Source organism: Scomber scombrus, chromosome 17, assembly GCF_963691925.1.
Source record: "Scomber scombrus chromosome 17, fScoSco1.1, whole genome shotgun sequence".
In the NCBI taxonomy this organism is placed as follows: Eukaryota; Metazoa; Chordata; class Actinopteri; order Scombriformes; family Scombridae; genus Scomber; species Scomber scombrus.
In genome coordinates, this window is record NC_084986.1 from 21,740,646 (window position 1) to 21,751,801 (window position 11,156).

Consider the following 11,156-nt stretch of genomic DNA (forward strand, 5'->3'; position numbering starts at 1 on the left):
TCAAGACGTTTGGTTTGAGATCTTTAATATTTGCTAAAGATCACACCTTCAGCTGAAGTCCAATATGTGGGTTTTTCAGATTGTGATAGGTAGGGCTGGGTATCAGTACTAGATACCTTTTTCTTGTAGTGTAAAAGAGCTTTGAGTGGTCAAAAGAGACAGTCCATTTACCATTTAAGGTATTGATGAAAATAACGCCAAACCAAGTAGTACTGAAACCTCTCCAGTCAAATGATACCTGCATTTGATCCTTTTTTTTACTGAGATCTAGACAAAATGTACTATTTTTATGGTTTTGCTTGTAGCCAATCACTGCAAGCATTCTTCCATTTACTAAAATGTGTGATTGGCCAATTACCTCAGCAGCTACAACCCATACAGTCTGTGATAATAATACTTAATTGTGCGGTTTTGTACAGTTATTTAATACATATTTTGCTCATTTGAACATTTTTGTATTTGTATAGTATTAATATGTAAAAATCATTTGGATGGCATGGTGGAGGAGTGATGGCATTTGACACAACTGAAGGCTTCTTTTCACATGATGGGTATCGAATTAAGTAGGGAAAAAAAGTATCAAATTGAGCAATCGATTGGTATTGGTATCACTTTGAGGTTACTGGTATTGTAAGTTTTAAAATGATACCCAGCACTAGTGATAAATTCCTTCTGGTCTTCACTCCTCAAAGTTGTATATTTTAACTGAGCACAGTCCCGCTGACAGCCTAACTTTCCTCCTTTGTGTTTCAGATATTAACGACTGCATCAGCAGCCCATGTAGAAATGGAGGGACCTGCATCGATGGAGTGAACTCCTTTCAGTGCTTCTGCCCTGACGGCTGGGAGGGGAAACTCTGTGACCTCAGTAAGTTCCCCTGTCATGAATCAGTGCAGTTACTCATTTTGAGAACACAGTTCAGTAAAGTTCAAATCATGTAAACGTCCGTCTGCTGCCATCCCCCAGATGTCAACGAGTGCAGACACAACCCGTGTAAGAACAACGGCCGCTGCGTCGACCTGGTGAACGACTTCTACTGCAAGTGTGCCGACAACTGGAAGGGCAAGACCTGCCATTCCCGTGAGTTATGGCGACTGTGTGTTAATGTGTGTGTTTATGTTCATAGTTTGCAGTGGCCCCAGCTTCGCCATGCTATACATCTCCATATGTTTTGACAAGTAAAACATCTTCAGATGGGTAAAGCTAACCTTTTTTGTATTAACTAGTGCTACAAAAAGTTAGTGATATGAAGATTGTGTTTCTCTGACCTCAGTGTTTCTTTCTTATCCCGGCCAGGCGAGAGCCAGTGTGACGCAACCACCTGCAGTAATGGAGGAACCTGCTACGACCATGGGGATGCCTTCCGCTGTGCCTGCCCATCTGGGTGGGGAGGAAACACATGCAACACAGGTGAGACCTCGGAATGGCATATATTAAGATTGAAGGTGGCCCTTGCTTGTTGCAGGAGTTGCTGGGTGTAAAATACATACTGATTGTTGTAGGAAGATTCCTAATAATTCCAAATATGTAGTTTTTCTTAATACGTTTTTGGCAGGTTGGAATCAAAAGCCTCTGGGCATTTAACTTTTGCTGATTTATTTCATTTCGTTCATTCAAAAGAAAGAGTGCAGTCGTACATTCATCACATGAAGGTGTAAGCCTATTAGAAATCTGCATTGATGATTTATCGATGATGAACACCTGCACACTTAATAGAAAACCATAAATTCATTTCAGAATACAACCTTTCTATCGCAGTCGGTGATTTGACAAATCATCTGACATTGTGTTCATGTTAGCCAATTTCTTGCTGCAACTAATTCTCCAGCTGGCTGAAATACTCATCGGCTGGCACAACACCAGACTTGTTTGAATCACTGAACAAACAGGAGATTTCAGAGATCTGAGACCAGACTAATTCAGACTAAAACTCCACTGAAATCCAGAATAATAGTCAGTAATAGTTTGTCATATTCAATGATACTCATACAGATTGAATTTTGCTTTTAGATCAGTTCAGGAGATACAATCCACAATGATTATATGTAGTTCACACTGACTGCCATGCAGCTGTAACTATATCACTATTTCAAACAGGTATCTGCCCTCAGGTATTAATATATTTATTTTCGTTTGAGATGAATAAATTACTCTTCTTATTACTCTAAATTAAAACTTTTTGTTCCAACTCTCAGGTCAGGTATGGTTACAGTATCATGTAGTTGCTGCAAAAAGCATGAACATTATCATATTAGATTTATTGTGTCAGTTTGGTATGTGGATGTGTACGCTATTTTTGATGGTGCACCTCTGTGATCCTCCTCCTCTCTCTTCCCACAGCCAAGAACAGCACATGCGCCTCCAGTCCTTGTTTGAACGGTGGAACGTGCGTGGGCGGAGGAGACACCTTCACCTGCATCTGCAAAGAGGGCTGGGAAGGCCCCACCTGTGACCAAAGTAGGTTTCTCTTTGTAACACAAAAATCTCCCTCAGCTATCCGCTTATGATGCCTTTTAAGGCCCACATCTTCTGTGTTTGATGTGATGTAACAGTGATGATCAGTTAGAGTCAGCTCCTCAAACTCTCTCTGAAAACGCAACTTCAACATTGTGACAGAGGAAAAGTTTGTTTTCCTTATTGACTATTTTGAGTCATTTTCATTCTCGTCATATTCTGCGATTACTTTCAAGAGTGTGTGTTGATTCTGACTGTGTATCACCAAGATCAGGAGCTTTTCTCACAGTATCACAAGTTAGAAAAATACACATATACACGTACACGTATGTATGGTTCATCCTGGATAAATACAGGAATTTTCCTGTTATGTGACTGCAGTATGATTATAAAACAGAGACTTAGTAAATGTTGTGAAAACCATCATCAATTTCTAATCAGGCCAAAGCTGATTATTTAAAGCCTTATATTACCAGTTTCTTATCTTGGCTAGATGTAATACAATAGGAATGTATGTTCATTTTAATAGAAAATTCAGAGAAAATCTACAGATGTCACAGGATCAACATGTTTTGTGAACACTTACCCAACTAAAGGAATTACGCAACATCTAAGCATACACTGTATGAATGATGGGTTAAAGACAGGTAACATTAAAAAGTGGCAAAAAAACTTGTATTAGGTTTTTACACAGTTAATGTTCTCTTAAATAATATAAATTTAAGGTAGGCAATTGAAAAATCACACATCTATGACGCTGTAACAGTTCAACACTGAATGTCTTTCTTTTTATTGTTCTTTTCAACAGATACAAACGACTGCAACCCTCATCCATGGTATGTACCGCTTCCTGCCTCACACACTCCTGCGGCGTAGCCAAAACCTTTCCCCCTCTTTTATCCAGCATCTCCCTGCCTCCCTCCTCTCCACACTTCACACAGACCTCGCAGGCTCGAGGTGAGGGGGGGGTGGGCGGGTGAAGGGCCGCTAAAGGCAGTGGAAGTTGTCCTTAAATCAAGCCTCAAAAGGGGCATCTCTTATAGGGAGGAGGTTTGGATATTGAATAGGACAGAGAAGGGAGTAGGAGTTTTAGGGGGGAGGAGGACAAGAGTTCCACCTACCCCATGGTGAATGCAGGTGGGGGGTGGAGTGGCAGGAGGGAAAGGGGGGGGCATACGTGTCCATTCTTCCTGTGCGACCTGGGGGGGAGCGGTCTTGCTTTGACGAGGAATGGAAGAGAGGCATGAGGAGGGGAGGGGAGGGACTGGACACGCCTATTAGCATCTGAAAGGTGGAGGCTTATATTGATGAGATGAATTGAGCTTTGTGACCCCCCGCTCCCACATACACACACACACACACACACACACACACACACACATACACACATACACATACACATACACACACAATGTGCTTTGTTGCAGCTGGAAAGGATGTGGTTCTTGTACAGCCTCATCTAATCGTTTTTTTCTTTCCTTTTCTCAGTTACAACGGTGGTATATGCGTGGATGGAGTCAACTGGTTCCGCTGTGAGTGCGCTCCGGGTTTTGCCGGACCAGACTGTCGAATCAGTGAGTAATGACACGAGGTATACTTTGTTGTATAACACACTTGCTGGTGCAGTGCAAAAAACAAAAAACAAAAAAACATTCCAAATCAAAATCCCGCTTCACCTTACCCTAACCACAACGTAGCCATGGCAACTTTTTATGATTAAGAGCATGGATAGGTGGAGGGAAGGATGGAGCAAAGGAAAATGGGGGGCACGAGAAGGAGATGGACACATTGACAAATGCGAGACCGGGACACCACCCTCTCCCTTTTTCTAGGTCCTTTAACGCCTCAGGGGTCAGAGGTCGTCCCTCCTCCATACTCACACAGTCACACAAACATACGGAAGACAAATTACCCAGTGACCCTCAAATTCTTCTTCTCTGCTCTTTTGTTTTGGCCGGATAGCATTCACCTTTTCTGTCAAGCTCGAATTTGAGTATTCTCATCCAGACTGCGCTCGTGTGAAATCTAGGATGACAATGAGCGCGGTTCCCTGTGATTTCGATGAGGAGAGGGTTGTTCAAAGAGCTGTGCAAATAGATGGGTGTGGTAGATAAACATGTACTATTTTCTTATTCATATATTGAGGAAATTAGATGTGATTAAAGCCGTACAGCACCTGGTTTCATCCAGTAATTGGTTTAGTGATTTTATTTTTGGCCAAACTGGACCAAAGGTTACTTTGTGACGCAGCTGGATTGGCAAGATCACGTGGGAATCCTTCTTCTCAGGCTTCAAGTTGTTTTCTTTTGGAAGGAACCAACATTGAGAAGTGAGGCGATGATAGACTGACGTTTCATCCAATCACCTGCCAACTTTTTTTTTTTTAAAGTGCCCTTTTCCAAGCAGCTTCCATGGACAATGTCTCAGATGGTTCTGTGTGACCATTTTGAGCATCAGGTTAGACCAAAGGGATCACAAGAAATCTAAAGGGTGATGAGACAATTGACAAAATACAGAAGAAGGAACAAAATGGAAAGAAAAAATATTACTACCAAAGAAAATGTGCATCATTTGTTCTTACTTTTCTCAAATTGAAGGTGTTTTATCCCTTAATGACTTTAGAAACCTACTCCACATGTGCAACTAGTGACAAGTGGTCGCAAGTAGGAATTACTCAGCTATAAAGGGTCATACGCTAAAAAAGGTTAATAAATCTCTCTAAACTCAAATCTTTCTCTCACAGACATAAACGAATGCCAGTCTTCACCCTGTGCCTACGGAGCCACCTGTGTGGACGAGATCAATGGTTTCCGCTGCATTTGTCCGCTTGGAAGAACAGGAACCCGATGCCAAGAGTGTAAGTACATCTCTATCCTCTGCCTTGCTCGTTCAAGTGTTCAGACTTACTCATTAATTCATTCCATCCTGTGGTATTTGTATACAAATTTGGAATCACTGTCTCATTAAAGAAGAATTTCAGAATTGATTCACCCTTATTACTGTAGACTTCCTACCACAAAAGTCCAACATGTCTCTTCTGTTTCTCTTTGTAGTCATAGGCATAGGGAAGACTTGTCATTACGCTGGGCTGCCGGTTCCCCACGGCAGCCGCTGGGAGGAGGAGTGCAACAGCTGCCATTGCATCAACGGCAAAGTGGACTGTTCAAAGGTAAGATGGCACTTCTAAACCAGTAAATATCTGATTCTCTTCACATACACACAGTTTATTGTCCGAGTGAAGAAAAACAACAATGAGCCGTAACATTGCTCAGATAGAGGAGATAATGACACATGCAATGTTATGGGAGGTTACATGTGACTGTTTTGGCCTCTGTGACACCAGGTGGTCTGTGGTCGTCGTCTCTGCCAACTCCAATCATCAGGCCAGGACCAGAGACAGCATTCCTGCCCGGCTGGACTGCAGTGTATGGACCACAGCTACCTCACATGCTTTTCTCCTCCTTGCAATAACTGGGGGGTTTGCTCCATGGCCAGAACCGCACCCCCACAAGCAACCACCAAGTGCCAGCCAAACAGTGGGCATCGGGACAACAGTTGTGGCCGCATAACACTTGTTTTCAACAGAGACAAAGTACCACCTGTGAGTCATCTCTTCGCACTGTTTATTTTTGTTCCAGTCTTGCAGTCTTGTCAGTTGTCCACGAGTGCTTTTCATATTAATGCTGATCAGTAATATATATATGCGTGTGTGTGTGTGTTTCTCCTTAGGGAACAACCGTGGAGAATATCTGCTTTGAGCTGAGGTATCTTCCTGACACCCGAGGCTTGGCAAAAGACCATGCCCTTCTCCTGCTCTGTGACCTTTCTGATTCCAATCAAGATGCTGTAGAAGTGGCTATAGTAAGTGAATGATTTAAACTTTGTACTCTACAAATACTACTCAATTTAATCTAAAAAACACAGTGTTGCAGGACGTTTTTTTATCCCAGTTTGGTTGGCACAGTTTTAGTTGGTTGGGACAACTAACTCAGAAGTTTCCCCAAGCAAGACTGCTCTCCGATGCTGCTCTGTGGCCCCTCATGCAGGCTGTCCTATAACTGCTCTCATAGTCTATTGCATTAAATTAGAATTAGCAGATTCATATGACTAAAAGTCACAGTTATATTGACATATTTTTTCTTTGGAAGCTATGCAATCTGAAGAAAAGTTAAAGGAATAGTTTGACACTTTGCAAAATACATTTATTCTCATTCTTGCTCGGGCTTAAATGAGAAGATTGATGTCTAATGCGTGTCTGTGCGCCAAAAAAGGGGCTGGAGCAGTTAGGCAGTTAGCTAAAGCTTAGCGCAAAGTCTGGTAGTAGGGGGAAACTGTTAGCCTAGCTTAAAAGAAAAACTGGTAGCAAGGGGAAACTGTTAGCCTAGCTTAACAAAAAAACTTGTAGCAAGGGGAAACTGTTAAAGAATGTAGCTCATTCTTTTGAATGGCACACAAACAAAACATTTTCAAATTCCTACTTGTTTACATATTAAACAAACAAGATACAACATATTTATTGCTGAGCTTTACAGATACTGGTAGTTTTGACAAAGCCAGGCTAGCTGCCTCCATTCTTTGTGCTAAGCTAAGCATATTAACACCAGCTCCATATTTGATGTGCAAATGATTGGCAGGAAAATTAACACATGTATTTCATACTCAGACTATTCCTTTGATGGACTTTTGCTGAACTTGTAGTGTAGTCTTTTGTTTCTCCTTGTTTAATTGGGTGACTGGCTCTGTACACATAAGCAAAGCATACACAGCTGAAACAATAGAGATGAATAAGATGTAATAACATGTTCTGATGTTGGGAGTCAACTCAATGCCTTATCCTGGCTGTTATGTCTCATCTCCTCCTTCTTCTCTGATGTGGTTCTTAGTCTTTCCAGCCAGAGGACCTACCAGACCACAACCTAATCCAGGAGACAGCCAATACTATAGTGGGCACCTTGTCGAAGCGGCACAACAGCACCATAATGCTGGCAGTCATTGAGGTCAAAATGGAAACACCAGTCATGCCCCCTTCAGTGGGTGAGTAATATTTAATAAAGGTCCCCCGCAAGAATTCATCATGGGCCCCTTTCAGTTCCTGATTAGTGACCTACGACAAGCTAATGTGCAATAAAAAATGTGTCATAGTCATAGTGTACAGTACATGTTATGGAAGTTATATTTGCCCACTTATCTTGTCTCTCCCTCCCTAACCTCTCCTCCTGTACATCTTGATTTTTACAGATTACCTGGTGCCTGTACTAGGTGTTGTCGTGTGCTTGCTCTTTCCCTTCTGCATCATCGTATGTGTTTGGTGGACGCGTAAACGGAGAAAAGAGCGCGAGAGGAACGTACGATCGGCTGCCGACGACAGCGTGAACAACCAGTGGGAGCCGCTGCGGCTCATCGTGGGACGTCAACAGCAGCATCACCAACAGCAGCTGAAAGAAAGCAACAGGGAGGCCGAACAGGAGCGCAAAAAGCTCATGGACCCCTCCTATCGGACGTGTGGTGAAGGGGAGGAGGAGGAGACGGAAGGCGAGCTTGAGCTCGAGGAGGAGAGTGGTGGAGCAGAGGCAGGAAAGCAGCCAGTTTATAAGTACTCTCAGACTGCAGTGCAGTCCAGTGGGGGATTGATCTGTACCATGCACAGCTCCAGTTCACCCCTCAAAGCGCCCCACCGGACCCCAGGCTACAGCCCCAAAGACAACCGCTGGAAAAATGTCAGTGCCGTCTTTACTGGTCAAAATGACCTAGGAGACCATTGTGTATAAGAAATTAAAATAAAGGACTTGCGATGTGGAAGCGAGAAAAGCTGCAAGGCTGTCGCTACTCTTTTTTTTTTTTTTGGACTACTTTTGGAAAGAAAAAAAAAGGCTTTGTGCTTTAATAAGCCATTCTTTGCTTTGTTTTCATGTTTTCGTTAGTCACCTGAAACACATTTTTTTAAATTCAGGAGGCTAGAGCACAGTGAACATCCTTTTTTTTCTTTTTTTTTCTTCTGTTCACTTATTTTTCTTTAATTATGTACAGAAGGAGCTGAAATGTAACATTTTTTTTCAGGAGGCAAAAGAAGCTCTCCACAGTTTTTTGTGTTTAAGGAATTGTACCATTTAAGAAACGATGGATCATCGAAAAGGAGGAAAAAAAAGACAACCTGTATAAAGATTTTGTTTGTTTACAGATGATTATGATTTTGTTAAAATTGTCAGCGGGCTCCTGTTCAGTGTCTGTGCGGAGAGAGAGGGGAGGGAGGGAGGGAGGGGGGGGGCAGATACAAAATAAAGGGACAGTAGAGGAAGGGTTTTGAGGGAAATGGACTGTTGCAGCCACAGTAACAGAGAAAAACCCTCCCATCACTCTGTCTCTTTCCGGCTTTGCCCACCGATACCTGTGGCCGTCATGCGCCAGCCTTACCAAAACAATTGGCCTGGAGGGGAGAGGGGGACAGAGACCCCAGTGCCTACTATGTGGCCTTCCATTTATTTTATTTTTTTTCTTCTCCTGTCTCTCAGTTGTCTTGGCTGAAAGCTCTGTTTGAGGATTTTTTGCAGTATTTGAGTTGGTAGCAAGTGCCTTTCTAAGAGCCCCGTGGAGGCTCCAAGTCGCGCTGCCCAGTTTGACCTCCTTGTTATCAAATCTCAAAGGGATATAAGTGTACATTTAAAGAGTTCAATTTCACAGCAACGCCATTCAAGGTATTTGATCAAAACAGAAATGAATACTCTGTACATATGTGTAAATACTAAAGGAGTCGCTGTGTATATTTGAAATAAGTAACTTAAAGACAAGTCACACATTTTTTATTATTATTATTATTATTATTATTATTATTATTGTTATTATGATTAATATTATTTTTATTTTTTTTACAATGCCATTCCTTTTATTTATGCCAGTCGAAATAGGCAGGTTTTATAACACTTCATATCCAAAGTTTCACAGTTAAGAAACCTTCACAATGAGGTACCACCTACAAAGGAATTTCTGAAGGGGTTATAAATGGGACAGGGAGTCACATCACTCACAGTTGTGACTATTCCTCTAGTGCTTTTTAGTTACGCTAAAGTCTGTGATGTGATCTGTGATGCACATTTTTGCCCTTAGGCTAAAATATTGCTACTTTCATGCACAATTTTAATGATTACACAGTCTTCACACCAACATTTAATAGATCTGGGCTCAGTCTTCAGCTCTTTTCATGCTTGAAATTGTGTATTTCTTCTATCAGCTTGGTTAAATTAAGCACATTTGTCTCAAACGGCAGTGGCTGGACAGACAAAATCTGTGGTTCATTCCGAGAACGTCTTATATTTCCAGTCATGGTATCAGGGGGATAAATAGGTTTCATAGATGTATTACAAAAGTCAGATTGCTCTCTATATGCCTAAACTTTAAAATATTTTGCTGTTTTGCCACCTGCTGTAATGGAACAAATTGGGGGTGTTTTGACCATAGAAAGTGGCACAGCTGTCTATTACTACCATATTTGATCCAATTATTAGTTACCCTTTTATGCTTTAATCTTTTTTTAACTTTCTATTAGGAGTATCAGTTTTGGTTGGTTCAATCATGATTGAGTCAAAGTTTCTACAGCAGCTTTTTTGGGGCAGTGTTGTAAAAGCTGCCAACGTTACAGCCTTAAAAAAAAAAGTTCTTCCCCGCGACCATTTCTAAACCTGTCAAACCCTCCTTTTTCCTTTTCAGGTGCCTCATGCAGGTGTGTTTTGTTTTCTTTTGTTTTGTTGTTGTTTATTTTAAGTTACCAACTCAGTTCAAAATGACTTGTCTCACAATTTTACACCATATTTTCTGTAAATGGGACACAGCAAAATAAAGAATTAAAGATGCATCACTGCTGGTGTTAAAAGCTGAATACTGCATATTGTATACATTTTATTCTACATAAGGGACATAAGTTCATTTTGTACAAAGAGAAACGGTTTTCATTCTTTTGTTGGATGTTTCATTGTTCCAAATAATCATCCCAGTTATTTATTAAAGCAGTTTTGACACATCTTGATCATGCTTGTAATATTTGGTTTACAGTACAATAACTATGTCACTGCTGACATGGTAATGTACAAGAAGCATCAGCCAACCCGAAGCTGGTGTGCTGGACATCCATACCAAAACATTATGAGAAGAAATCTCGATTCACACACAAATTTTAACTCAAGTTCCACTAAATTACTTGTTGTGGAGCTTTCAACCATGTCACACAGCCTACATAAGCAGGTGGAACTTGCTCAGATGTCCTGGAATAGTACATGTTCAAACTAACCATTATTTTTTAAGTACTTTTAGTCCTTTTCCCCGATGTTCGTTTAAAAATTGAGCCTTGCAGTTCAGTCTTAACATTGGAAACAGCTGCAAGTTCCAGATGTTTCTATTTGGTGCAAAAATGAAACTCCATTCACCCTTTATTGTAATACTAATTTTAATAATAAACTTTATTTATACAGCACTCTATCAAAAGAGCCTTATATGTACTGCTTTATATAGGAAAAGGGAAAAGTTAAAACAATTCAGCAATTAAAGGAATAGAAAATACAATCAAATAATAAAACATATGAAACATTGTGGAGCTGGAAACATATAACTTTGGAGTAAGTAATAAATAAAAGGCCACTTTAAAAAGGTAAGTTTTAAGAAGTGATGTAAAAGATGTCACTGGTTGTGCAGGCCTCACATCTTCAGACAGGGTT

At 41.0% G+C, this 11,156-nt stretch overlaps 1 protein-coding gene across 2 annotated transcripts in view; it reads left to right on the forward strand.

Moving 5' to 3' along the window:
- The window catches only part of jag2b (jagged canonical Notch ligand 2b), a 47,979-nt gene extending 39,441 nt beyond the window's left edge, over positions 1-8,538 (forward strand). For both annotated transcript variants that reach the window (XM_062436794.1, XM_062436795.1), the window contains 12 exons: positions 754-867; positions 967-1,080; positions 1,297-1,410; positions 2,341-2,457; positions 3,263-3,290; positions 3,943-4,028; positions 5,198-5,311; positions 5,508-5,623; positions 5,798-6,055; positions 6,184-6,315; positions 7,338-7,488; positions 7,693-8,538. In XM_062436794.1, coding sequence (XP_062292778.1) covers positions 754-867; positions 967-1,080; positions 1,297-1,410; positions 2,341-2,457; positions 3,263-3,290; positions 3,943-4,028; positions 5,198-5,311; positions 5,508-5,623; positions 5,798-6,055; positions 6,184-6,315; positions 7,338-7,488; positions 7,693-8,222 — 1,874 coding nt within the window. In that variant the 3' untranslated portion in view covers positions 8,223-8,538. The remainder of the gene's footprint in view (positions 1-753; positions 868-966; positions 1,081-1,296; positions 1,411-2,340; positions 2,458-3,262; positions 3,291-3,942; positions 4,029-5,197; positions 5,312-5,507; positions 5,624-5,797; positions 6,056-6,183; positions 6,316-7,337; positions 7,489-7,692) is intronic.
- The last annotated feature ends 2,618 nt before the right edge of the window (positions 8,539-11,156 follow it).